The 27,987-nt window shown below is 50.2% G+C and overlaps 1 protein-coding gene across 2 annotated transcripts in view; it reads right to left on the bottom strand.

The window, feature by feature from the left end:
• Nucleotides 1–23,478, bottom strand: part of COL6A2 (collagen type VI alpha 2 chain) — a 35,232-nt gene extending 11,754 nt beyond the window's left edge. For both annotated transcript variants that reach the window (XM_082625627.1, XM_082625628.1), the window contains exons 1-12: nucleotides 23,365–23,478; nucleotides 4,576–4,715; nucleotides 3,819–4,417; nucleotides 3,527–3,547; nucleotides 2,719–2,784; nucleotides 2,028–2,081; nucleotides 1,901–1,945; nucleotides 1,561–1,587; nucleotides 1,306–1,332; nucleotides 1,162–1,206; nucleotides 537–590; nucleotides 46–108 (exon numbers count right to left, since the gene is read on the bottom strand). In XM_082625627.1, the coding sequence (XP_082481753.1) occupies nucleotides 46–108; nucleotides 537–590; nucleotides 1,162–1,206; nucleotides 1,306–1,332; nucleotides 1,561–1,587; nucleotides 1,901–1,945; nucleotides 2,028–2,081; nucleotides 2,719–2,784; nucleotides 3,527–3,547; nucleotides 3,819–4,417; nucleotides 4,576–4,714 (1,140 nt within the window). In that variant the 5' untranslated portion in view covers nucleotide 4,715; nucleotides 23,365–23,478. The remainder of the gene's footprint in view (nucleotides 1–45; nucleotides 109–536; nucleotides 591–1,161; nucleotides 1,207–1,305; nucleotides 1,333–1,560; nucleotides 1,588–1,900; nucleotides 1,946–2,027; nucleotides 2,082–2,718; nucleotides 2,785–3,526; nucleotides 3,548–3,818; nucleotides 4,418–4,575; nucleotides 4,716–23,364) is intronic.
• Between the last annotated feature and the right edge of the window lie 4,509 nt (nucleotides 23,479–27,987).

The following is a 27,987-nucleotide window of genomic DNA, read 5'->3' as shown; positions in this document are numbered from 1 at the left end:
CCCCCTCTGCTCTGGCCGGCCCGCCACCTTGGCCAGGCCGCCTACCTTGGAGCCTTGATCTCCTGGCTCCCCAGGGCTGCCGGCTTCCCCCACGTAACCATCCGGGCCCTGCAAGAAGGGAGAGGGCTGTGCTGGGGCTCTGGCCGGGAGCTGCACTTGCATTTTCCCCGTGGGGTCAGGGCCAGCTGACCAGGGGGAGGGTGACCAGCACCCCGTCGCTGGACTGGCTACCGGGACCCCCGGCCTGGGTGGGCAGACTGGACAAGCCGCTGGCATGGGAGCCCCTCGCGACTCTGGAAGCAGCCACTCTCCACCTGACCCGGGAGCCCCTGAGGCCATTCGTCATGTTGTGACCCCAAACCTGGCTGAACCCTGGCAGGGCTCCGGGACAGGCGGGGCAGGGGCTGGAGGGAGGAGCCCAGCTACTGGCTTCCCGCTGCAGCTTGCAGGGCTGGTGGCTGCCCTACCCACCCCCGCCTGGCGCCCGGCATCTCCCAGGGCCAGGGGTCGACGCAAAGCCTCAACGCTGTGCTCACCCGATCCCCGGGGTCTCCCTTGCAGCCAGGAGGTCCGATGCGCCCCAACTTGCCCTGAAGGAGAAGAGGGGAGCAGAAGACGCGTCAGGGCCAGGATTTGGAGGACACGAGCCCCGACGACAGAGGTCAGTGGTGCCGGGTCTACGTGCACCGGGCACCCCACTGTGGACGTGTGCGTCAGTGGCTGTCAGGGTGGCGGTCCAGAGTCTCCGGGGTGCGGCCGGGAGCATGAGTGTCTGTGGTGCCCCCTCCAGGCGTGTGCATGTGTGCGTGCATGCATGATGCGTGCTCACCTGTGACATGTGTGTGTTTGTGTACACATGTGCACGTGTGTAAACCACCAGTCAGGCCAGACATGGGGTCTGCGGGCCAGGCAGGGAGATTCCTGCAAGGCGGGGCCCTGCTTTTCAGGAGCAAATGTCCACTTCCGCTCTTGCGAGGTTCCCGTGTGTCCTGTGTCCACCGGGTAGATGCAACCAGGGGCCACCCAAGCCGCAGGTTGTGCACAGTGGCCAGAGAGGCCCAGAGGCCTGGCCCCTGGAAGGACCTGAGAGTCTCGAGGGCGTGGTTGTCATTTCACGGGCACCCTTGCTCCGCCCAGGGACGGAGCCCCAGTGCATTCTACCTTCTGTCCATCGGTCCCGTTCTTGCCCGCCAGGCCGGGGGCGCCCTGGAGGAGAGAGGAGGAGGGACCCCGTTAGCCCGGATGCTCCTTCCTTCTGAGCAGTGGGGAGGTAGGCACCCCGCCCCCGCCTGCCTGTCCGCTCACCTTCCGCCCTTCGGCTCCAAACTCGCCCTGCACAGGAGGAGACGAGGCCAGTTAGTGCTGCTAACACATCACAGACGCCACTGCATTAGGCCCAAGTCTACCCTTGGACAAAACACCAGGCCAGAGCAGCCCCAGAAGGCTACTACCGGCACGACACCGGGTCCCATGCCCCAGCGCGGACCCCCGGCTCGCTACCAGACACTGCTGCCAGGGTCGGGGCCGTGTGAGGTCTGGCCGCCCAGAGTCCAATCTCACCTTCTCTCCTTTGAAACCAGGAACACCCTGAGGTCGGAAGGAAAGAAAAGCAGCGTTACCAGTGTGTGTGTGCTGGGACCCAGCAGGCCTGGGGGAAGAAGGGGGGATGGGGAGGTGGGGGGGATGGGGGTGGGGTGGTGGTCGTCAGGCTTCGGTGCAGAGGCGCCACCAGGGACGTCGTTGGAAATGCAGAAGCGCTTCACTTCCTTGGGGCAGGGGTGGGAGCGGTGGGCCACGCCAGACACATCCTGACCCCGGCGGCGGGCCCCGCCTGGAGCCAGGGAGCCCTTGGCTTGTCCCCATGTGCCCCGCCCCCCGGGCAGGGTCCACAGCAACTTGCCTTGGGTCCTGGGAATCCAATGGGGCCTTCGATGCCTGGATCTCCCTGTGGAAGAGCAAAGGGCCGTGGGTGTAACCTCAGCCGTGGGGAGTGGGGGCCGCCGGGACGGGGTGTGGAGGGTACTCACCTGTTGCCCCTTCTGTCCAGGCTCTCCGGGCTCACCCATGTTGCCCTTGGCGCCCTGAAAGCAGATGAAAGAAAAAGGGATAAATCGAGGTGGGGAGGCAGCAGGTGCGTCTGGCCAGCGGCCTGACAGACGAGCACACACCCCTCCCCCGACTTTAGAAAGAAGCCACGTAGTAATGACTTTCCCTGCAGCCGTATTTCAAACACCCTGTCTCATGTCCTCAGAGGTTGCTTTCCCCTCTCCTGCCTTTACAATGTTTGACATGAATCATTGGTATTTCTGATACCCTGGCAGTAATTTTGGAAGGATTTCATTTGATACACCTCTGTTGTTATGAAAACGCAGGGCCAACCTAACCCCTTAAAACCTACTTATTTAACGAATGACAGGAGTGAACGCCCTGTATGAATTAGCACCATATTACCAAGAGGAACGGAGTTCATGTTTCCTTATGTACTTGAGCATGCTTGTTTACTTTACAGGAGTCTTTTATGCGCAAATCTTAATTAAAAAGTATTCCTACTTTTCTCAAAATGCCATATAAAAGGCAGCTGATAAAAGCTGAATTTTAGTTCTGCCAGGGTGAGAAGTGGTGAGTCCATCCGAGGTGCAGTGGCCCTAACTTTGGAGTTCAAGACAGGTTGGGGGCTTTCCTGGGAAGCAGACCCCTCGGGTGGTCTGGGCATCTTACCTTCTGTCCGCGGTAGCCCTTGGGGCCGGGGGGCCCGGGGATCTCCAGACAGCTCACCTTGTAGCACTGAAACAGGAAGCAAGGGGCAGCGTGTGAGGCTAGCACCACAAATCCCGGGGGGGGGGTGCAGCCTGTGGCCCGCTGGACGCTGGGCCTCCCTGAGCTGGGGGCTGCATGATGGAACAGACTTGGGAGGTACCCAGGAGGCCCCTGTGCCCACCAGGGGCGGGTTCAGGGGTCCACACCAGTGCTCTAGTCAAGTTTTGGAAATCAAGGCTGCATTAAGCAATGACCAACAGTAGAAAGTATTAAAGCGCTGCTGGCCAGTCCCCACTGTGCTTGCATATTAAATCGCTGTGGTATTGAGCAGCTGCTCCGGGAAAGGGTGTGCTTGTAGTATCCTGGGCTGCGAGCTGCTGCTGGGGAAGCACAGGCTGCAGGTCCTGTGCTGCAGGTCCTGTGCTGGGCACCCAGCTGGCCACCTGCCTTCTCCTCCTGGCCTCCCTCGGGTGGATGGAGACCGTCAGCCCAGAGGGCAATCCTCAACCTTGACCCTCATCTTTTGGCTGTGTAGACCCTAACACTGACCTCCTGCGTTTAAACAGCCTGGTTTTGGCCAGGAGCCCTTTGTCCAGACTCGAGTCTCAGGCCCCACATAGAGCTGAGGGGTCTTGCTCCCTGGCCGGCGCCCCCCTAATTGTCCTAGACCTTGGGAGCCCCAGGGAGTGGGGCGCGGGTGATCGTCTCTGCTGGGTCAGAGGCCCCAAGTAGCTCCCGGCAGGGCCGGCAGGGATGGAAACGCTCTCACCTCTCCGTAGGCTTCATGTTTCTGTGGAAAAGACCCAGAGAGAAACCCTGGTTAAGGGGGAGCTGGAGACATGGTCAGCTCCGAGGCTGGGCGGGGACGCAGGACACCGGAGTAGACAGGACCCTGCCCGGGGCCCACCCTCTTCAGCCACCCCTCTCAGAGGGGGTAAACTGAGGCCCGGAGCGGTGGACTGCCCCCTGCCACGCGGGTGAGCGGATCCCAGGGCTCGGGGCCCCACGCTACGTCCCTGCTGCTGGCGGGTGGGCGTGGCCTCCCCGGGCCAGCGACTCACCATGACCTTGATGATGCGGTTGATGGTGTCCTGGTCGATCTCGGTGGAGTCGGGCCGCATGGTGGCGTAGTTGTTCCGGTAGAGCTCGTGAGGCGTGTTGGCGATGTCCCGCAGGCCCTGCTCGTTCAGCTTCAGGTTGGGCGGCACCGCGAAGAGCCGGATGCCCTCCTCGCGGGCGCGCTCCGCCTGCAGCTTGATGCCCCCGCACGGGCTGCCCGTGACGTGGCCGTCGGTGATGATCACCGCGAAGTTGACCACCCCCTTGCCCACGTGCCGCCGGACCTCCTGGGTCATGTTGGCCAGCATGCAGTCAGTGAAGGTGCCGCGGCGGAAGGAGCTGATGCCCTGCAGGCTCTTGGCGAAGGAGGCCCGGTCGCTGCCGGGCGGGCTGAACACCTCCACCAGGTCGGAGAAGTGCAGGCCGCCGTAGCGCCAGCTCAGGGCCACCTGGTCCAGGTAGAGCTCGTCCTGCAGCTGGCTGATGAACTGCAGCACGAACTGCTGCATGTGGTAGAGCAGGCTGTCGGTGGGGGACTGCATGGTGATGCTCTCCGACGTGTCCAGCACGAAGTACACGTGGATCGGGCAGTCGGCCTTCTCTGGGGACGCACACGAGTCACCGCGGCGCTGGGGGCCCTTGCGCGGGCTGGTGCCGGGCTCTGCCCGCCCCGCCTCCCCGCAGCCCGCCCCGCCCCCTCCCCGCCCCCCGGCCCTGCCCAGGCCTCGCCCAGCCTCGCCGCCCCTACCCCGGTGGTACCTGGGCAGCTGTTCCTCTCGGCGGTGTCGGGGCTGATGACCTCCTGCTGCTGAGCGTGGACGGCCCCCAGGAGGCCCCAGAGCAGGAGGGCGGAGCAGAGGCTTGGGAGCATCTTGGCAGCACCCGTGCGCCCCGACATCCTGCAGCAAAGGGAGAGCGGCGCTGCAGACGGTGCCCCGCGCGCACAGCACGGTCCGAGCCCTCCTCGCCAGACGGTGGGGGCGGCACACACGCGGCCGGCCAGCAGCTGGGCTCAGGGGGCCCCTCTCCCCCTGCCCTGGATGGGCCACAAGCATTGACTGGGAGCAGAGACCGCAAGCTTTGGGCTCCGCTCCGGGTGGGATGCTCGCCACTCCTCCCTGCCCTGCAGAGCCTGGGTGCGCTGGGCAGACAGGTGCGTCCTGGGAACTGAAAAGCCAGTGACTGGCATCAGTGAAGACAGAGGGGGTCCTGCGGTGGGCAGGGCAGAGGGGCCGCTGGGGGCGACTGGGAAGAGGGGCACCCAGGGAGGGGAGAGAGGCCCAGGCTGGGCCGGGGTGTGCCTTGGTAGTGGACGCCATGCTGACTGGGGAGGGATGGCCTGGGGAGCGGAACGTGGGCGCTGACGACGACAGGCCTGGAGGGCTGGCAGGCAGTGGCCTCCGGGTCCTGCTTTGTTGAGGGACGTGGGGACAGCTGCACAGGGTGGAGGGGACCCTTCTCCAGAGAGGTCACTGCGCCCTGGTGTGTCTCCGCGGGGCCTGAGGTGGTCCTGATGCTGTGGCCTCTGCAGTCGGGCACACCCTCTGCCGGACAAATGCAGCGAAAGGACCTCGAGGTGCGGCGGGGTGGGCTGGCTGGGCTCTGGGGACACGGTGTGAGGGGAAGGGGGACCCTTCGTGGGAAGGCGAGGAAGGGGCTTGTCACCCTGCTGTTCCCGTGGGGACCCTGCAAACTGGTTCACTTGGCGCCCCTGGAACAGAGGGTGAACCTGGTGAAGATGCAGCCCTGCTGGCAGCCTGGGTCCCCGCATGGCTGGGTGCAAGAGGAGGCACCTGGAGAGCTCTGGAGGGAAGCAGAGGCGCCAGGGGCGCTTTGGTGCTGTTTTCGTGGTGATGCCCCTCAACACTGTGGAAACCTCTCATTTTTGAGAGGAGGTGAATTTGCACTTGGGTTTAAGGTGAGAGGGGTTATTCCTGGCGTAGTTAGGGGCGCACAGGATGTGGTCCTGCCTCCCTCCGCATGGGGGCATGGTTAGCTCAAGAGGCTGTGAGGCTACAGGTAACAGTCATGACCCCGCAGCTTGGCGACAGTTGCTGAGATTAAAGCAAGCTCCGTGGGAGTACCAGGAAATCCAGGAGGGCTTCCTGAAGGAGGTGATGGATGTGCCCAGACTGAGGGAATGGCCAGAGGAAGGAAGCTCCTGGCCGAGAGGAGTCTGGTTTAGGGAGGTCTGGGGGCAACGCTCAACTGAGGTGAGGACTAAGAAGGTGGGGTGAGGGGCCGGCCAGGGGCTCTGAAGCACCCAGAAGCCAAGAGGGAGTCGGGCTGCACCAGCCAGAGCCAAGGGTCCAGAGCCATCAACCACTGGCGATGGCCACCGTGGGACCTTAGTCAGGGGGCCAGTCAGGGCTGACCACTGGGATGTGGGCACAGCTTTGTCCTCCACTACCCCTCACCCTGCTGCCCCATGGAGGAGAGACCGCAGAGAGGGCACCATAAGGCCCACCATGTCCTGTCTGCTACAGATGAGAGGGGACAGAACGGAGGGGAGGCTTGCCCAGCTTGGCACTGTTCTCCATGTGCACACATGTCACGCGCCACACACACACACCACACACACATCACATGCCACACACAGACATCACACAGCACACACACAGACGTCACCACACACACAGACATCGCACACAGCACACCACACACACGTCACACGCCACACATCACACACACTCACACATCACACACCACACACAAAAACACACACAATAAATTCAAAGAGGCCCACATAATAAAGTGTACTGGTGGAAAATCTTACTCTCAAATGTAATGAAAAATTCTAAAAATATCTACCCAGGGGAAAAACACAATAGCAACAACAAAATACAGACAGCACCCAAAGGGAAAAATCACTCTGGCCTGTGGTAGGCACAGCCTCCAAGGGGGCCCCCAATGACTCCTGCCCATACAGAGTCCTCTTACCCCCTGAATTGTCTCTGGCCAGTATGACCAGCAGAATAACGTGGAAGTGATGCTGTGTGACTTCCACGACTGGGTCATAAAAGGCAGGGTGCCTTCGGCCTGGTCCCCTCTTGACTTGCTCGCTATGGGAGAAGCCAGCTGCTGTAACGTGAAGATGCTCAAGCAGCCTTTGCAGAAGCTCATGGGGGAGGTGATGAGGCCTACAGCCGACAGCGGTGAGTGAGCCATCTTGGAGGCAGACCCTCCACCCCAGCCAAGACTTAGATGACAGAGGCTGTAGCCAATATCCTGACTGCACCTCATGAGGGACCCTGAGCGAGAACCACCCAGCGAAGCCTCTCCTGGATTCCTGGCCTGAATAAATTACAAGATAGTAAATGTTTATTGTTTTAAATCACTAAGTTTTGGGTACTTTATTACACAGCAATAGACCACTAATAGAGGCATAAAACTTTTTCTCCACAACGTTGTAGACAGAAGATGAGACAATAATTCAGAATTTTGACAGGAAAATAAAATGACCCAAGAATGTCTCCCCAGCCAACTTATCTTTCATGTATAAGGATAAACATCTCAAAACACTAAAAATAGAGCTACCATATGGTCCAGAAATCCCACTCCTGGGCATATATCCAGACAAAACTCTAATTCAAAAAGATACATGCACCCCTATGTTCATAGCAGCACTATTCACAATAGCCAAGACATGGAAACAACCTCAGTGTCCACTGACAGATGAATGGATAAAGAAGATGTGGTATATTTATACAGTGGAATATTAGCCATAAAAAAACCACAAAATAATGCCATTTGAAGCAACATGGATGCAACTAGAGGTTATCACGCTAAGTGAAGTTAAGTCAGACAGAGAAAGACAAATACCATATGATATCACTTACATACGGAATCTAAAATATGACACAAATGAACTTATCTATGAAACAGAAACAGACTCGCAGACATAGAGATCAGACTAGTGGTTGCCAAGGGGGATTGGGGGTGGGGGAGGGATAGATTGGAAGTTTGGGGTTAGTAGATGCAAACTATTATGTATAGAATGGATAAACAACAAGGTCCTACTGTGTAACACAGGGAACTATATTCAATATCCTGGGACAAACCATAATGGAAGAGAATATAAAAAAGAATGCATATATGTGTATAACTGAGTCACTTTGCCATACAGCAGAAATTAACACATCGTAAATCAACTATACTTCCATTAAAAATAAAAAAAGGATAAACGTCTCAGATGTATATGGGCTCAGATCTATGCCACCCACACACCATTCCTAAAAATATTCTGCAAGGGATTTCTGCAAACAATAGAGAAATGAATAAAGATAAATGAAAAGCAAAGAAACTTGAGACATACAGTAAAATATAGAAAATAAAGGGAAAAGAACTGAAGCATAAAATTAAAAGCCAGAAATTTCACATAGATCAGTTGTGACAATAAAGGTGTATGGCTTAAATTCACCTGTAAAGACAAACTTTCCTAAATTGGGTCCAAAAATGAAACCCATCACAATGAGGTTTATGAGTCACACTTTATATAGAAAGTCACAGATGGTGCAAAGAAAATGGAGTGGGGAGGGATGGATGCAAATGGAGAGAAAGACAGGGGCAGTGTTGTTGAGACACTAGAATTTAAGACAGAGGATGAGGGATGGGGCCCAGGAAAAGATAAAAGCTGCTGCAGTCCAGTTATAAATCTTTATGTACCTAATTTCATAACACAATATTACTTAAAGCACAATCGGTGAAAAATCAAAGAAAAAACTGACAGACTGCAACCAAGTAGAGTTTAACTCATCTTTTTATGTTATTGACAGATCATATTAAAAAATGACAGAGGATCTGAATGTCATGCTTTATAAAACTTTGATAGTAACAAGCAGGGAATATGTATTTTCTAAACATAAAGGATTTGGATAATGTGCATAAAACACACCCACGTATTACATATACACCTATGTTTTCAAAACCTACAAGTAGGGAACATACACTCTTTAAAAAATTTTACAGAATTCAATCCTAGAGTAAGCCACAAAGAAAGCTTTAATTTATTAAAAAATGGAAATTTTACAGATAAAACTCTTTGAGCTACAATGCAAAATTTGTCACTAATAAGACATAGGAAAAAACCCCCCAAAACAAAGCACTTGAAATTGAAAAACTCTCACAAAAACTACATAGGAATTAGTGACAATGACAATGTATATTTAAAAACAAATATGAGAAGGCCAAAACTATAATCAGGGGAAAAATACATAGCCTCAGATGCTTTATGTTATAAAGTAAGAAATTAGTGTAACAAATTAGGCATGTGGTTAAAGAACAGGGACAAAAAATACTTAAAGAGATAAATCTCAGGAAAGCAAGAGAGAGAAAGTGGTAAAAAAAAAAAACAACAACAATTGGTTGAAAAACAACCTACAGTAGAATAATAAATACATCTAAGAGCTGGTTCTTCAAAAAGGCCAATAAAATAGAAAAAATTTTAGCAAGTCTAAGCAAGAATAAAAATGATGTAAACACAAATATAGAAATATACAAATTTAAGGAGTAAAATAATGATAGATGAGGAGAGTTTTTATTGTTGTTTGTTTTTAAGAGCATACCAAGTGCAGCTGTGAGCTAGTAAACGTGAAAGACCGTTGTCTGGGAAAGTGGTCTCACCTCTAGAGAGGAGGTGAGGAACTGGCTGGACTCTGACTTGGAAGGAATGGAAACACTGGAAGGAAACACGTTCCCAAAGACTCTGGCCCAAACAGCTTTTGGGTGAGTTCTTTTGCATTTTCAAGAACAAACACTTCTCTATTTAACTTATTTCAGAACATAAAAAGATAAGCTTTTCAATTCATTTGTTAACTTGGCAAAACCTAAGACCAAAACTTGATAAAAGATAGCCTTAAAAGGAACTCTATAGATAAATATCACTTTTGAATACAGTTGCAAAAATCCTAACTGATATTAGAAAATAAAATATAGTAGCATGTTAAGGACTACTAAACCAGTACTAAGATGAAGTTAGTTAAAAATATAATGATGCAACATTAGGAAACATATTAATGTAAGTCACATTAATATAAAAAAGAAAATCATGTATAGGCATACCTCAGAGATATTGTGGATTTGGTTCCAGACCACCATAATAGAGCAAACATTGCAATAAAGGGAGTTGCAGGAATTTTTTTGGTTTTCCAGTGCATGTAAAAGTTATGTTTACACTATACTGTAGTCTATTGTGTGCAATAGTGTTATGTCTTAAAAAACAATGTACATAACTTAATTAAAAATACCTTATTGCTAGAAAAAATGCTAGCCATTATCTGAGGCTTCAGTGAGTTGTAGTAGTAACATCAAAGACTGCTGATCACAGATCACCATAACAGAAAAAGTCTGAAATATTGCAAGAATTCCCAAAATGTGACAAACATAAAGTGAGCAAATGTGGTTGGAAAAATGGCGCTGATAAACTTGCTTGATGCAGGGTTGCCACAAACCTTCAATTTGTAAAAACCAAAACATCTGCAAGGTGCAATAAAGTGAAGTGCATTAAAATGAGGTATGTGTGTAATTGCTCTAAAAGAGCCCCAAAACATCCATTTGTGGTTAAACAAGCTAACAGACAAACAAGGCAAAACCTCATAAGAAACTTAGGAATTGGATTAACATTATAAAAGTAAAACCTCATAAGAAACTTAGGTGTTGGATTAATATTATAAAGGATAAAAATTTCAAATCAAAAGCTATCAAATTTTACACAAAAACTAAATAGGTGTTCTTATCTTTGTGGGTCACAAACTCCTTTAAGAATCTGGTCAGTTTCACCTGACACATATGCACAGATTACTCATATACAGAAATCATAGTCCTCATTAATTCAGGGGGTCCATCTATGGAGCTGACTCTGGATTAAAAACTCCTGCACTTGAAGAATGACCATTAGAGTACAAAAAATAAAAAAGACAAAGAGTGTTGATCTCATTATATTATTCACTGTTGTGTTGGAAGCCAATGCAACAAGACAGTAAACAGAAACAAAATGTAAGTCTTGGAAAGGAAGAGGTAGGAACTGTCCTTATTAAAGATGGGACTGTCTACCTAGAAAATCCAATAAAATCAATTGAACAAAGTTTAGGGGAGAGAGAAAGGGGTATTCAATGAGGCAATTATAAGAAAAAAATACACAAAAATCTACAGATTTTCTTCTATCAGCAACAACCAATTAGAAAACATAATGGAAAAAATACTATTTACACTAGCAAGAAAAACAACTTAAATCCAAGGAATAAATTTGAATCTACGGATGTGCAGGACTTATGAAAAAGAGTCCAAAACCTTCTAAGGAACACAGTGGAGAGACAAATCTTGTTTTTGGATGAGAGACACAATATTTAAGAATATCAGTTATTTCTAACTGAATCTATAATTGAATGTAATTTTTATTAAAATCTCCAATAAAACATTTTGCTTTTTTTGCCATTACGTGTTGACACAATGAGTCTAAGATTCACCTGGAAGAAAAAATAAAAGTAGCTGAGAAAACTAAACAATGAAGGGTGATGAAACTTGTGTTACCAAGTGCAACCGTGGATACAATCACCGTAATAAAGCATTAGTGGTTTTGGTGCTGGAATGACCAACAGACCACACGGCAGCGGCATAACGCCATAGGAGAACCGAGGAAATGAGACGGCTGCTTTTCAGAGCACTGAGAGAAGGCTGGGAAAAGGGGCCACAATGTGATTAGAAATAAAGCAATCCCACCGCACACAGTACACCCAAATAAAGTCCAAGAGAAGTAAGTAACTGAGCGTAAAACATGGACCAAAAAGTCTTTGAAGGAAACGGAAAAGAGGAAATGACAGTGAAATGTCTTATGACTACTCTGCACCAGACCCTATGCTACATCTTTTCTTTTAATCCTCACAAGAGCCCTTGTGGATAGCACACTGGTGCTATTATAATCCCCATTTCATAGATGAGGAAACTGAGACTGAGACAGGTAACTTGTCCTCGGTGCTCAGATAATAGCTGAGATCCAAATCCAGGCAGCATGGTTCTGAGTCCACACTCATGATAACTGGGCTCCCACATATCACCTTCATTAAAACAAAACAACATGAGCAGAGTGGAAACATACCAAGAGCCAGGCAACCATATTCCCAATGCATGATCAAGACTTCATATTCTTAAGGTTTAAAAATTTTGATGGCCTATTACTGTGTAAATGTTTACAAGTGTAATATATTTTTGTTGTTTTAAACTTTTTATTAATATATAAGGTCCTTCTTTGCCTCTTATAACTCTTTTTGATTTAAAGTGCATTTTAATCTGGTGTTAGTATAGCTACCCCTGCTCTCTTTTGGTTCCTATTTGCATGGAATAACATTTTCCATCCATTCACTTCAAACCTATTTGTGTCTTTGGTTCTAAAATGGATCTTTCGTAGACAGCATATAGTTGGATCTCATTTTTTTAACATCCATTCTGCCAGTCTCTGTCTTTTGCTTGGACAGTTTAATCCATTTACAGTTAAAGTAACTACTGATAAGGAGAGACTTACTTCTGTAGTTTTGCTATTTGTTTCCTATGTAGTTATAGCTTTTTTGTTCCTCATTTCCTGCATTACTGTTTTCTTTTGTGTGCAGCTGATTTTTCTTGTAAAACATTTACATCCCTTCCTCATTTCTTTTTTTCTTTTTCTTTTTTCTTTTTTTTTTGCAGCACGTGGGCCTCTCACTGTTGTGGCCTCTCCCGTTGTGGAGCACAGGCTCTGGACATGCAGGCTCAGCGGCCATGGCTCACGGGCCCAGCTGCTCCGCGGCATGTGGGATCTTCCCGGACCGGGGCATGAACCCCTGTCCCCTGCATCGGCAGGCAGACTCTCAACCACTGTGCCACCAGGGAAGCCCCCTCATTTCTTTTTGTGCATATTCTTTTGGTACTTTCTTTATGGTTACCATGGGATTACATTTAACATTCTAAAGTTATAACAATATAATTTGAATTTATGCCAGTTTAACTTCAACAACACACAAAAAAATCTGCTTCTTTAAAAGCTCCCTCCCTATCCTTTTCAGTTATTGATGTCACAAAATTACATCTTTACACATTTTGTGTCCCAAAACGCAAGCAAATATTATTTTTAATGCATTGGTCCCTTAAATTATGTAGAAAACAAAATGTGGAGTTACAATAATGCTAGTTTTAAGAAGAACAGAGCTGGACGAATCATGCACCCTGACTTCAGACTATACTACAAAGCTACAGTAATCAAAACAGTATGGTGCTGGCACAAAAACAGACACATAGATCAATGGAAAAGAACAGACAGCCCAGTGCATAAACTCATGCATGTATGGTCAGTTAATCTATGACAAAGGAGGCAAGAATATACAATGGAGCAAAGACAGTCTCTTCAGTAAGTGGTGCTGGGAAAACTGGACAGCTAAATGTAAAAGAGTGAAACTAGAACATTCTCTAACACTACATACAAAAATAAACTCAAGATGGATTAAAGACCTAAATGTAAGACCAGATTCCATAAAACTCCTAGAGGAAAACATGGGCAGAACACTCTTTGATATAAATCACAGCAATATTTTTTTTGTCTCTCTCTCCTAAAACAAAGGAAATAAAACCAAAATTAAACAACTGGAACCTAATTAAACTTAAAAGCTTTTGCACAGTGAAGGAAACCATCCACAAAACGAAAAGACAACCTATTGAATGGGAAGAAATATTTGCAAATGATATGACCAATAAGGTGTTAATATCCAACATATATAAACAGCTCATACAACTCAACACCAAAAACACAAACAACCCAATTGAAAAGTGGGCAGATTTCACCAAGGAAGACGTACAGATGGCCAAGAGGCCCGTGAAAAGCGGCTCAGCATCACTGATCATTAGAGAAACGCAAATCAAAACTACAGTGAGGTATCACCTCACACCAGTCAGAATGGCCATCATCAAAAAATCTACAAACAATAAATGCTGGAGAGGGTGTGGAGAAAAGGGAACCCTCTTGAACTGTTGGTGGGAATGTAGATTGATACAGCCACTATGGAGAACAGTATGGAGGTTCCTTAAAAAACTACAAATAGAACTACTATATGGCCCAACAATCCCACTACTGGGTATATACACTGAGAACACCATAATTCAAAAAGAGACATGTACCAAAATGTTCATTGCAGCTCTATTTACAGTAGCCAGGAGATGGAAACAACCTAAGTGTCCATCAACAGATGAATGGATAAAGAAGATGTGGCACAGATATACAATGGAATATGACTCAGCCATAAAAAGAAATGAAACTGAGTTATTTGTAGTGAGGTGGATGGACCTAGAATCTGTCATACAGAGTGAAGTAAGTCAGAATGAAAAAAATACCGTATGCTAACGCAGATACATGGAATCTAAAAAAAAAAAAGGTACTGATGAACATAGTTGCAGGTCAGAAATAAAGACGTAGGTACAGAGAATGGACTTGAGGACATGGGGTAGGAGGGTGAAGCTGGGGTGAAGTGAGAGTAGCATCAGCATATACACGTTACCAAATGTAAAATCGTTGGCTGGGGAAGCAGCAGCATAGCACAGGGAGATCGGCTCGGTGCTTTGCAATGACCCAGAGGGGTGGGATAGGGAGGGTGGGAGGGAGGCTCAAGAGGGAGGGGATATGGGGACACGTGTATGCATATGGCTGATTCACTTTTTTGTGCAACAGAAACTAACACGGTATTGTGAAGCAATTATAAAAAAAGAAATGGGCAGAAGAACTGAATAGACATTTTTCCAAAGAGGAAATGGCCAACAGGCACAGGAAAAGATGCTCAACATTGCTAATCATCAGGGAATTGCAAATCAAAGCCACAATGAGATATCACCTCACACCTGTCAGAATGGCTATCATCAAAAAGAACACAAATAACAAATGTTGGTGAGGATGTGAAGAAAAGGGAACCCTCATGCACTGTTGATGGGAATGTAAGTTGGTGCATCCTTTGTGGAAAATAATATGGAGGTTTCTCCAAAAACTAAACGTACAACTACCATATGACCCAGCAATTCCACTCTTGGGTATATATTAGATTAATAATTTAAAAAAATGTATTAGTCTTTCAAATCATATAGAAAAAAAAGTGAGTTACATGCCATTGTTACAATAATTATGGTTATAATAATAATAGCTTTATAATTGCTCATGTATTTACCTTTACTGAGAGCTTCATATTTTCATATGACTTCAAGTTACTGTCTAGTGTCCTTTCATTTCACCTGCAGGACCCTCTTGAGCATTTCTTACAGGGCAGGTCTAGCAGTAATGGACTCTTTCAGCTTTTGTTTATCTGGGAATGTTTTAAGCTTGCCCTCACTTTTGGGGGACAATCAGGCTGGATATAGAATTTTCAGGCAACAGTTTTTTTTTCCATTTAGCATTTTGAATATATCAACAGCCTGCCTCTGGTCTCCAAAGTTTCTGACGAGAAGTCTCCTGGTAATCCTATTGAGAATCCCTTGGATATGATGAGTCACTTCTCTCTTGCTGATTTCAAAATTCTCTTTGTTTTTGTCTTTTGACAGTTTGATTATAATGTGTATCAGTGTGAGTCTCTTTAAGTTAATCCTACTTGTCTTGGATGTTTATATTCATGTCATTCATCAAATTTGGGAAGTTTCTTCACATATTTCCTCTGCCCCTTTCTCTCTCATCTCCTTCTGGGACTTCCAAAACAAGTATGCATGTCCTTTAGGTTCTGTTCACTTTTCTTTAATCTTTTTTCTTTCTGCTCCTCAGACTCATAATTTCCATTGTCTTATCTTCAACATCACTAACACTTTCTTCTGTCTTCTCAAATTGGCCTTTGCATCCCTCTAATAAATAACTAAAAGTCATTGTACTCTTCAGCTCTATTACATCGTTTTGCATTCTACCTAGGTTTTCTATTTATTGATATTTCTATTTTGTTCATACATTATTTTCTCAACTTTCTCCACATCTTCCTTTAGATCCTTGAGCATCTTTAAGATGGTTGTGTTAAAGTCTTTGTCTAGTAGATCCACCATCAGGTCTGTTTCAGGGACAGTTTTGGTTGGTTTATATTTTTTCCTTTGAGTGGCCATACTTTCCTGTTCCTTTGTTTGCCTTTTGATTTTTTGTTAAAAACTGGACATTTGAATCTAAAATGGTCACTCTGGAAATCAGATTCTTCTCCTTCCCTAGGGTTTGCTATTCTTGATCGTTTGTTTTCATTTTTATTTTTTGTTTTTGATTGTCGTAGGCTGTCTCTGTGCCAAGGTTCAGCCTGAGGAGTAAAGGTAAGGTCTTCTCATTTCCTTCCTGAGCCTACACTTTCCCCCAGGCATGTGCAGTTCCTGTCTAATTTCCCCTGTATATGCAGTTGCTTTTGAATGTCATAATCTTCAATGTCTGGCTCCCAAAAGGAGAAAAAGAGAAAAATGAATGGGGGAAAAAGGTGCCAGCCCTTTAAATCTCCTGGAAGTCAATTCAACCAGAGAGGGAGAGGCTTGCAATGATGAGGAGAAGTGTAACAACAGTGGAAGCCTCAATAAATTTAAAAAGCAAATAACATAAAAAGTATCTTCTCTAATCACAATGGGATGACTTTAGAAGTCAGTAACAGAAGGAAAACTGAAAAATTCACAAAATTGTGGGAATTAAACAACTCACCCTTAAGCAAACAATAGAATAGGTCAAAGAAGAATCACAAGGGAAATTAGAAAATACTCAGAGACTGATAAAAATGAAAACAAGACATAGCAAACATATGAAACACAGTAAAAGCAGTATGAAGAAGAAAATTTACAACTACAAATGTTTACATAAAACAGTAAGAAAGATCTCAAATTAACAACCTAACTGTACCTTTACAACTTAAGGAACTAGAAAAAGAACAAATTAACAGCTAGCAGAAGGAATGAAATAGTAAATACTAGAGCAGAGATAAATGAAATAATAGAAAAACAATAGAGAAAAATCAATGAAACCAAAGGTCAATTCTTCAAAAAGATCAACAGCACTGACAAATCTTTAGCTAGATGGACTAAGAAAAAAAGAGAATACTCAAATTACTAACATCAGAAATGAAAGTGGGAAATTACTACTGATTCTACAGAAATAAAAAGAATTATAAGAGAGTACTATAATCAGTTGTTTGCCAACAAATTAGATAACCTAGATGAAATGGACAAATTCCTAGAAACACAAAACCTACAAAGACAAAACCATGAAGAAATAGAAATTCTGAATAGACCTGTAATTAGTAAGGAGTTTCAATCAGTAATTGAAAATCTCCTGTCAAAGAAAAGCCCTGGACCTGATGGCTTTACAGGTGAATTCTAGGAAGCATTTAAAGTAGAATCAACATCAATATTTGTCAAACTTTTCAAAAAAATTGAAGAGGAGGGAATACCCCCAAACTCATTCTATGAAGTCAGCATTACCCTGATACCAAAGCCAGACAAAGACATTACAAGAAAAGAAAACTACAGACCAATATCCCTTATCAACCTGGATACAAAAATCATCAATAAAATATTAGCAAACAGAATTCAACAGGACAGAAAAAGGATTAAACATAATGACCAAGTGGGATTTATTCCTGGAATGCAAAGATGATTCAACATATGAAAATCAATTAATGTAACACACCACATTAACAGAATGAAAGAAAAACCCATCATCGTCTCAACTGATGCAGAAAAATCTTTTGATAAAATTCAATATCCTTTCATGATTAAAGAATTCAACAAACTAGGAATAGATGGAAACTACCTCAATATAATAAAAGCCATTTATAATAATCCCACAACTAACATCATACTCAATTGTGAGAGACTATAGGCTTTTGCTCTAAGGTGAAGAACAAAGCAAAGATGCCCACTTTCACCTTTTCTATTCAACATAGAATAGAAGTCCTATTCTACTTCTAGGAAGTCCTAGCCAGAGCAATTAGGCAAGAAAGAGAAATAAAAGGCATTCAAACTGTGAAGGAAGAAGTAAAATTATCTCTGTTCACAGATGATATGATTGTATAGGTAGAAAATCCTGAAGAGTCCACAAAAAGAAACTCTTACAATAAATGAATTCAGCTAAGTAGCAGGAAACAAAGTCAACACACAAAAATCCATTGCATTTCTATACACTAACAATGAATAACACAAATAACACAAAAAGGAAAATAAGAAAACAATTCTATTTACATTTGCATCAAAAGAATAAAATACTTAGGAATTATTTTTACCAAAGTAGTGAAAGACTCACTGAAAAATATAAAACATTTCTGAGAGAAATTAAAGAAGATATAAATAAATGGAAAGATATTGTGTTTATAGATTGGGAGAATTAATATTAAGATGTCAATACTACCCCAAGTGATTCACAGATTTAATGCAATCTCCATCAAAATCTCAATAATGACTTTTGCAGAAATGGAAGAAACCACTCTAAAATTTGCAAAGAATCTCAAGAGACCCTGAATATCATAAACAATTCTAAAAAAGAAGAACAAACTGAGGAACAAACTACCTGATTTCAAAATTTACTACAAAGCTACACTAATCAAAACAGTATGGTACTGGGATAAAGGGACATATAGACAAATGGAATAGAATAGAGTCCAAAAATAACCCTCACGGGCCTCCCTGGTGGCGCAGTGGTTGAGAGTCCGCCTGCCGATGCAGGGGATATGGGTTCGTGCCCTGGTCCGGGAGGATCCCATATGCCGCGGAGCGGCTGGGCCCGTGAGCCATGGCCGCTGAGCCTGCGCGTCCGGAGCCTGTGCTCCGCAACGGGAGAGGTCACAACAGTGAGAGGCCCGCGTACTGCAAAAAAAAAAAACAAACCAAAAAAACCCAAAAAACAAAAATAACCCTCACGTATGTAATCAAACAATTTTCAATAAGGGTGTCATGACCATTCAATGGGGGAAAAGACAGTCTTTTTCAACAAATGGTGCCAGAAAACTGGATATCCACATTCTAAAGAATGAAGTTGGACCTTACCTAACAGCATACACAAAAATTAACTCAAAACGGACCCATGATTTAAGTGTAAGACCTAAATTTATAAAACTTCTAGAAGAAAACAGAAGGCAAAACTCTTCACAGTACTGGATTTGGCAATGCCTTCTTGAATATGACACCCAAAGCACAAGCAACTAAAGAAAAAAAGAGGCAATACTGGATTTCATGAAAATTAAACATAATTGTGCATCAAAAGACACTATTCAGCCTGGTCCAGGGCACTCCTTTTCGTGTCCTTCCACCAGTCGTGGACAGGGTCTGAGCGGTTCACTGGGGGCGGAGATGCATCCTTGGGGAGGGCAGTGAGGCTCTGGGGCTGTGAGGGGAGGGCAGCCTGGCATCAGAGGCGGCAGCGAAGCCTCAGAACACGAGGCTTCGGGACCCAGGATGTGGAGTCCCCAGGCCAGCTGCTGCCTTTGGGACCCCAGGGTAGCACAAGAGGCGAGGTCATTGTAATTCAGGATGCGAAGGGCAGAGCTGATATGCACCATCTTCTGGAATGTCCACCAAGGAGCTCTGAAAATGATGACCTAGCAACCACTTTGGTTCTTGATCCCTATTTCAGTTTTCAAACACACAAAATGAATACGAGCTTTCGGTCTGTTACAGGAAGGCAAGAAGAACTAAAGGAAGTGATTGAACATTTTAAGAAAGATGAGCACTTGGAGAAAGCTGTCAAATGTCTGACTTTGCAACAACAAAAATGATGCAGGAGGAGCAACTAAGCCCGTGCACCACAACTATTGAGCATGTGCTCTAGAGCCCGTGGGCCACAACTACTGAAGCTCGCATGCCTAGAGTCCATGCTCCACAACAAGAGAAGCCACCACAATGAGAAGCCCACGCACCGCAACAAAGAGTAGCCCCTGCTCGCCGCAACTAGAGAAAAACCACACGCAGCAACAAAGACCCAACACAGCCATAAACAAACAAACAAACAAACAAACAAACAAACAAACAAAATAAATTTATTAAAAAAAATGATGCAGGAGAATTTATTCAAGGAACACGTAATTTACTTGCGAATGTTTGCAACTGACAGTGGATTTGAAATAATGCCTTTAACAGATACTCATTAGAACAAAATAGAGCCAAAATAATTGCAACAAAAGAGTGGCAACGCAATGACAAAATAGAATTACTGGTGAGTTGTGTGGATGAGCTTTCAGAAATTGAGGAGAACATCCTACTTGGACCCAGAGAAAACGACTTCAGTGTTGTGTATTCCAGAAGGAAAAACTGTGCTCAGCTTGCCTTGGTCCTGCTGTATTTACAAACCATGACTGCCGAACAAGTGTGAGGTTGTCTCAGCTGACCAAGACACAGCAAGTGCGAAGCCTCTAAGAGATACTGAACCTGGAGAAGAAATTCTTGTTATTATGGAGGTGGGCTTTTTGGGGGGCAATAATGAGTTCTGCGAGTGTTACACTTGTGAAGGACGGCAACTGGCGCTTTTAAATCCAGAGCGGGACTGCTTGCTTCTGCTCCTGTTATCAATAGCAAATATGGACGCAGAGAAACAGTAAATCTTTAAATAGGCTTAAAAGGTTAGGTGCCAGCAGTAGGAATTCAGTCAGTCTGTCAGTTCTAACGCTGATGCGGATGAATGGATAAGCATAATGTGGTCCATCCATACAATGGAATATTATTCAGCCTTGAAAAGGAAGGAAATTCTGACACATGCTCTGACATGGATGAAACTTGAGGACATTATACTGAGTGAAATAAGCCACACACAGGAAGACGAATACTGTATGATTCACTTATATGAGGTACTTTGAATATCTCAGAAATCATAGAGACAGAAAGTAGAATGGTGGTTGCCAGGGGCTGGGGGAGGGGGGATTGGGGAGTTAGTGTTTAATGGGACAGAGTTTCAGTTTTACAAGATGAAAAGAGTTCTGGAAATGGATGGTGGTGATGGTATCACAACATGAAGGTACTTAATAGCACTGAACTATACATTTAAAAATGGCTCAGATGGTAGATTTTATGTTATGTGTATTTAACCACAATTTTAAAAAATTAGGGAAAAAAATCTTACAAAGTAGTAAAAAATGAGCACCCATTAGGAAGATGGGGAAATCATAACCAGGAAAGTAACAGCAGTACAAATGGTCAGTGATCGAGCTGCACAAAAACCAAGGACACGCAGACAAACCAACAAGGCACCATCCCTCATCTATGAGACTGGCAAATAGGACATAAACCAGACACTGTCCACAGCCAGGGCACCAGGGCCCGTCTCCACTCCTCTGGTGGCTCTGACAACAGTTTGGAAGCCTTGACACTTTTCAGAACTTTTGACCCAGACTCTGCTCTCCAAGGTGCAGCCCCCCACAGCTGGGATGCCCACCCTCCGTCTGCCCGTCACAGGGTCTACAGTGGGCCCCCGGAGGCTAACCGCAGGCGGGGCGTGGGGATGCCCGCCTGTTCAGATCTCCAGGGCGGATCTGCACCTGGTCTTTGCAGGGTGTTGCTTTCTGATTTGGCCCAATCCCAGCACATGCTTCAGGGCGGGGGCCGGCCCCCCAGGTCCTGTTCAGTGAGCAGCACCCCACGAACCCTGCTTCTTTGCAGGTGTGCCCCACACCAGGGTCCCCCGGCTTTGCACAAATGTTTGAAAGGAGCCACAGGAAGGAGAGACCCACTGGAACACGGGGCCGTGTTTAAAGGAAAAGAATCAAACTATTTGAGTTTTTCTTCAAATAATCACAAGAGCTAGGTTTCGCAGCATTGTAAAGCACTCGTGGCCACAAACACGGTCTCCCTATACCCTGTGCACCTAGAGACCTTGTTCTGCAGATGAAAAAGCAGCGCCAGAGAGGAGGCTGGGCTTGGCCCACACCCCCTGCTGAGGCCCTGGGAAGACCCCTGGGTCCTGCTCCTCTCCCAGGCACCGGCCCATCCCAGGGAGCTCATCTGACACCTGAGGGACCTCAGGCAGGCCTGCTGCACAACAGAGCTGCCTGTGCTGGCTGACGATGCAGAGTCTGCTGGGCGTGGATGTGCCCTGCCCGGTGCAGGGCCGCACTCCACCCGACAAGGTGACCCAGCAGGTGGAGCCTGGCTTTCACCTGGATGTTGCCTTCCCTGTAGTTTCCACTGTGGACATGCCCAACAACTGCCCCCAACTTGCCACGGTCTTCACAGGCCTCCCAGGTCACTTTCATCAGCCCAGGGTGGCAGCTTCCCAGTGGCCAGAGTGGCCCAGTGGCCCACTGAGACCCACGTCCTGCCAAGGGTACACATCTGCGCCCCTTGCATCCAGTCCCTCCAGTCACCTATGCCCCGGGGGCCCAGGCCCTCTCCCCCGCCCAGCTCTCCTGCCTCGGAATGATGGAAGGAAGGCAGACCACTTTCCTCCCTCCTGGGAGCCCCCAGTGCCCATCCAGCCTCCTGGCCCTGGTGAGGCAGACAGGGAATAAACCCCAACGCAAGATGGCCTCCAAGACAGAACTCCTTTACTGGAAACAAAACCCAGGGAAATCTGTGTACCTCAACTCTCCTTCTTTTTGGGTGTCCCTCTACAAAGGCAGATCCTTCCCTTGGGGACAGTTGGGTGACCTGGGGGTGTGGGGGCCATCAGCTTTCTCCCTGGGTTCAGGGGACCATTCTCCGGGGCCCCGGGCAGGATGGCAGGCACCCCAGGGCGCCACCCTACCATTTTTGGTTGTTGTTACCAGCATCAGCTGATACGCTCAGCGGCTGACCTCCCCAGCCCCTCAGTGGGTGCTGGGCCCTGTCCTGGGCTCTGCTGGGCCCGTGAGGAGCCCTGGGTGGGTGTGGGGCCCGACCAGCAGGGGAGCCGCCCTGGCACAGTCCGCCTGGGCTCCCACCTCCCTCCCTGTGTCCCACTCAGCACCCCCTTAGTCTCCCTTAGCAGACTTTGTCGGGGGGATGCCGGTGCGCCCCTCCAGCCTCAGAGGAATAGGGACAGGCTGGCTCCTGCTGACTCCTGGGTAGGGTGGGGTGTGACCTGTGCGCTCCCCCTCCCTGCTCACCCGTGCTTCCGGGTAGCAGAGACCCCCTCCTCCCCTGCAGCCCGAGTGCCCGGGAAGCTGGCCCCTCAGAGTTCATTCTAGGGGCCAGTCCTTCCAGGGGGAGGAGGGACATCCGCTCCCTCTCAGCCGAGCCGAGGAGGGGGCCAGCACCCCTGGAGACCCTGTGCTCAGTTCCGTGTGTGGGGGGGTGGTCCTCCCATGGGAGTGAGCTGGGCTCCTGAACCTCCGGAGATGTCCCTGGGCCCGAGACAGAACCAAGCCTCCCAGGAGCGGCCAAGGGTCTGGCTGCAGATGGGGTCCCGGGCAGGGACGGCAGGCGCTGTGGCCTCAGCACCGCGCCGGGAACCGGGAGACCAGCTCGGCCCCAGGAGAGGCGGAGACAGACGGACGGGCCCCCGCGCGAGGCGCCCCAGGCGCGGACCCGGGGGCGCCGAGCGAGGCCGGCGGTGGAAGTGGGGGCACCGTGGCGGGCGCGTCCCCCGGCGAACGCCACGTCCCCGCGTCCCGGCGTCGAGGCGGACCGCGCTGCCCAGGGCCTTACCTGACCGCGCGTCGGGCGCCCTCGCCGGACTCTTCCCGAGCGCAGAGTCTCCGGGTCCAGTCGGTGCGAGACGGCGCCGAGTGGGCAGGGGGAGCGGCCGCTGCTAGACCCCGCCCCTGGCCCCTGCCCCCGCCCCGCCGCGCGCCCACAGAGGCCACCGGGGGGCGCTGCGGCCCCGCGCATGGAGGCGGGGCGGGGCCGACAGGGGACCCGAGGGGCCGGGAGGGGACCGGAGCGGGCAGGGGTGCGGGAGTCTGGGGACGCGGCGGGAGAGCGGCCCCTCGAAGACAGGACCCCTCCCCGCCCTCGGACAGCTGCTCCGACTGGACGCCTGCCCACCTCCCTGCCTGCTGCCCGCCCCCGCCCATTTCCCCGCGACCTGCGGCGTCTACTCCGGGGCCTGGGGCGCCTCGGACTCCCCACTCACTCGCCCCTTGGAGGGGCAGCCCCGGGAGGCCGCAGGGTCCTCCCGTCCAGCGTCCCCTCCCCATGTCCCCTTTGCTCAGGACCAGCGAGCTGGGGTCTTCTTCCTCGTGCAGGGACACGCAGCTCTGTGACCCGCTGATCACAACGAGTGTCCCGCTGTGGGATCCCTGCCCCTCAGGGGTGAAAGGCCGGCTGGGGAGGGGCAGGGCAGCCAGGACACTGGGAGCCTCAGGCGCTCTGGGTGGGGAGCGAGGGCCTAGTGGTGCTGGCTGGGCCCCGGTTTCCTTGCAAGAACCCCACAGGTGCTCTTGGGGCTGGGCCCTGGGGCCACTGTGATGGCCCTACCTGAGCCAAGTCTGGGAGAGGGTGAGAAGGGTCCCTGTCAGGGCTGTGGTGGGGATCGCCACTCCCCTACACACACTGGAGCGGCAGCCCCCCAGGACCAGTGCTCCTCCTTGAGGGAGGGTGCAGGCGGGACTGGGGGTGAGGTCCCTGGACTCTGGGATAGGGCGTGCCACCGCCATCCTTGAAGGGGGCCCAGGCACCAGGAGATGTGGCTCCAGCCTCAGATGAGCAGCTTTGCACATCTCTGACTTAGCCCCTCCACCCAAGAGGAGAGAGACCCCAGAGCTTCTTGGTCACCTGTGTGTGCCCAGGAGGACTTCCTGACCACCTCTTTCCGTCTGTGCCCTGACTCTGGTGCAGCTGGGTCCCGTCTCCTGTTGGGATAGTACGTGGCTGAGTGGCTGAGGCCAGGGGTCTTTGTGTCCTCCGTAAGCCCAGCAGTCGTGACCTGCAGCAGAAGGGGAGGGACGCGCAGTCCCTGCAGCCTCGAGACAGGACGCCGCTGCTCTGCCAGCTGGAGGCCTTGCCAGTTACTCCTTGGCTCCACACGCTGCCCCTCCCGGAGCCCCTCAGGCTGGACCCCCATCAGTGCCCACTCCACCGCCCACTGCCCACCCGTCCCTTGGCAGCACCAGTCACGGTCTCCTCCCCAGGGGCCTTTCCCGTGTGGATGGGTGCCGGAACCAGGGGGCACTGAGGTGGGGGTGTGGCCGTGTGAGTGTGTGTATCTGTGTATGAGTGTGTGGGTGGATATACAGTGTGTGTGCTGTGTGTCTGTGTGCCAGTGTGTTGATTGTGGCAGCTGCGTGGTGACCAGGAACACGAGCCCAGCTTCCCTGCTCCTGGAGGGCTGCCGCCTGGGGCCCTGCGTGGTGCTGCCCTGCTGTGTCCACCTGTGCTCTCTGGGGCAACACTTCCCATGGGGGCTGCTCCCAACGCTATGAACGCAGGCCCATTCCTACAAGACCCAAATCCTTTAAGGGGCTAAGCTGGCTCCAGGTGTCCCTGTCAACATGGCCAGGACAGTCTAGGAGCTGCTCTGTGGGCGGCCACTTGCTTTCCCCAGCGCCCTCCCCGTGTCCTCCCAGGGGTGTCACCTCTGGTCTCAGGGCTCCCCCATCATCCTCAGCCTCCTCCCCTGGGTCCTTTGCAGCCATTGCCCCAGTAAATTTCTAGTCACATCCCGCCTGCCTTGGTGCCTCCTTCTCGGAGGGCGCCAGTGGACACAGGAGTGCAGGGGGCATTGGTGCTGCCCCTCCCAGCACTGGGGACCCCGTCCCAGTTGGTGTGGTGGGGGGCAGGGAGCTCTTGGCACAAGGTGGAGGCCCAATTGCCAGATTCCACCAGGGGTGACCTGGGAAAATGTCCTGTTACAGGAGCGCCTTGCAGGTATGACGACCCAGGAGTCTGAAGGGGTCGGAGGTCTACCTGGCTAGTGCTGAGTGGCACCGACGGCCCTGCAGGGGTTAACGGGAGACTGAGGCAGTCAGCCAACCGTTAAGGGCACAGAGTGAGCACCAGAGGTCTCTTTGTCCTAAAAAGAGATCCCATCTCCTTTGGGGGGAAGAACTGAGGGCTGAGCAGCGGCTGAGAATGACAGGAGCACCCGGCTCCAGGCGCAGTGACTGCTCAGCCATCGCTGGTCTGTGACGGTCAGGCCCCGGCCGAGTAAACCCGAGACCCTGAACCTGGGTGGGGACATCCGGGTGGAAGCCCTGAGGATGAGCTCTGCAGACCCCTGAGCCCTCAGAGCTTGTGGGGCCCCACTCTTCCCTGGTAGAGCCAGCACTTCACTGTGCTGGGACTTGCTGCAGGGGCCTCCCTGCCGCAAGGCAACAGATGCCCCCCTTGGAGGCAGCCCATCTCCTGGCTGCCAGGCCAATGACTGGGAGAGAGTCCAGTGTAACCTGATGGGGACCTGTGGGCCGGGTCAGAAGGACAGAGGTCGTATGTCAGAGGAGCTGCGGGAGAGCCGGCCCACCTCCTGGCGCCGGGCAGCAGTCCTGGGGTTGGATTTGAGGGTCCTTGACCCAGAGGCCAGAACGGAAGACTGTGAAAGCAGGAATTCTCAACTTGGAGGCACTTACTCGGAACTTAGGATTTAATCTCCTGGCAAGTCTTCAGGTCACAGGGCACACTCAATTCTGGGATGACTCACAGAGGCCTGGAGAAAGTTCTGGCCCATAGTGAGCAGAATAGAAGTGCTGAAGCTGCCCTGGTAGATGGCAGAGGAAGGAACGAAGAGGCCGAGGGCAGGGCCTCCAGTGAAAAGGCGGGATCCCGACTCTGTTCCCAGACTTCACAAATTTCCCATCGGAACCACTGACTGCAGAGGTGGCCGGGCGGCCAGGAGGAAGGACCGGGCCACGCCTTGGCCAGTTTTTACTGTGAGGCTCCCCGATTCTCCCAAAGACCTACAGCATTTACTTGGGTGGCCCAGATGCTCTGGTAGGGAACTGTCAAGACGTTTTGAGGACAATTGGACACAGAATCTGAGTGGACACTGACACCTGGAGACCCACAATGTCACCATGGCCTCCCTGTTGGAGGGGGGGTTTACCAGCCCGGGTAATAAAAGAATACTGGCCAAAGTGTTGGTCAGACCACTCAGTGGTCATTTTCCTTGTCCCCAGGTGTGCAGCTGGCCACTGGAGTAACTGCACATTGGGCTCCCTGCCGGTGTGGTCACAGACAGCCCAGCAGGGAAGCTTGGACACTGCCCCCTCGTGGTCCCGAAGGTAAACCACAAACTACGGGTTGTCCTGGAGGTCACGACCTGGAGGATGCAGGCGGGGTGGGCTGTCGGTCTCTGTGGTGACAAGGGCTGCGGAGACTGGCTGGTCCTGGAGAGTGTAGACCCCCGAGGCTTAACCAGGGAGCAGCTCAGCTGCACCTGCTGCGCCAGGTGTGACACCCTTGTCGCAGGTTAGTAAGGCCGTAGATCAGTGATCACGTTCTTTTCCATCCCAGTTAGAAAAAGAGGATCAGAAACAGTTTGCGGTCACGTGGGCGGGACCACAGCACCCATTTACGGTTTGGCCTCAGGGCTGTGCCAACTCTCCCCTCTGTCCTAACACAGTCAAGGAGACTGGGCCCCTGGACGTCCCCCAGGACAGGACATAGGCCTGTCGCAGTGAGGACATCAGTCACTGGGCAGGACGGGCCAGGAGGCTGTGAGCAGAGGGCTTAGGACACGTGTGCCCAGACGTGGGAGGGGAGCCCCGTGAAATGCAGAGAGCTGCGCCTCAGGCAGGGTGTAGGGCCGGGGGTCAGGGGTGAGCCAGGATGTCCCCCCAAAGTGAGAGACGAGTTGCTGCGCCTGCGTCCCCTTTCTAGGAAGAAGCACAGGCCCGGCAGGCAGGCCTCTTGGGTTCTGAAGGCGCACGTTCCACTCTTAGGAATATCGCCCCTCCCCGTGTCTCAGGTGACTCAGAGGCAGCTTTGAGGGGCGGGGAGCAGGCATGTCTGCGCAGCAGGCCGGGCTGGGTGCAGGCGGCCCTGCGCTTGGACACCTGGCATCGGAGGTGTCTGTGGGAAGCGCCCTGCGGGCTTTGGGCAGTCCCTGGGCCCTGGAGCGAGGCCGTGTGTCTGTGGATGATCCTCACCTGTAGAGAGACGCTTCCCGACTCCCCAGCACGGGGAGCACCGGGGACACCAGGCTCCGGGGGAGGCTGGGCACTTTGCGGCCTTGCTGGGAGCCTGCGTCCCCACCCCGTCCTCCGTGGGGGGCCATCAGCACCCGCCGTGCTTGCGGCTCTGTTTGCCTCTCCAGGCGGTCGTGACTGGAGACCGCCATCAGTCACTCGATGGCTTCCCACCTCCTGCCAGGCGCTGCACGCACACGGCTCAGGG

This window comes from Mesoplodon mirus, assembly GCF_964341445.2.
Source record: "Mesoplodon mirus genome assembly, chromosome: 6".
In the NCBI taxonomy this organism is placed as follows: domain Eukaryota; kingdom Metazoa; phylum Chordata; class Mammalia; order Artiodactyla; family Ziphiidae; genus Mesoplodon; species Mesoplodon mirus.
This window is presented reverse-complemented; position numbering and strand designations above follow the sequence as displayed.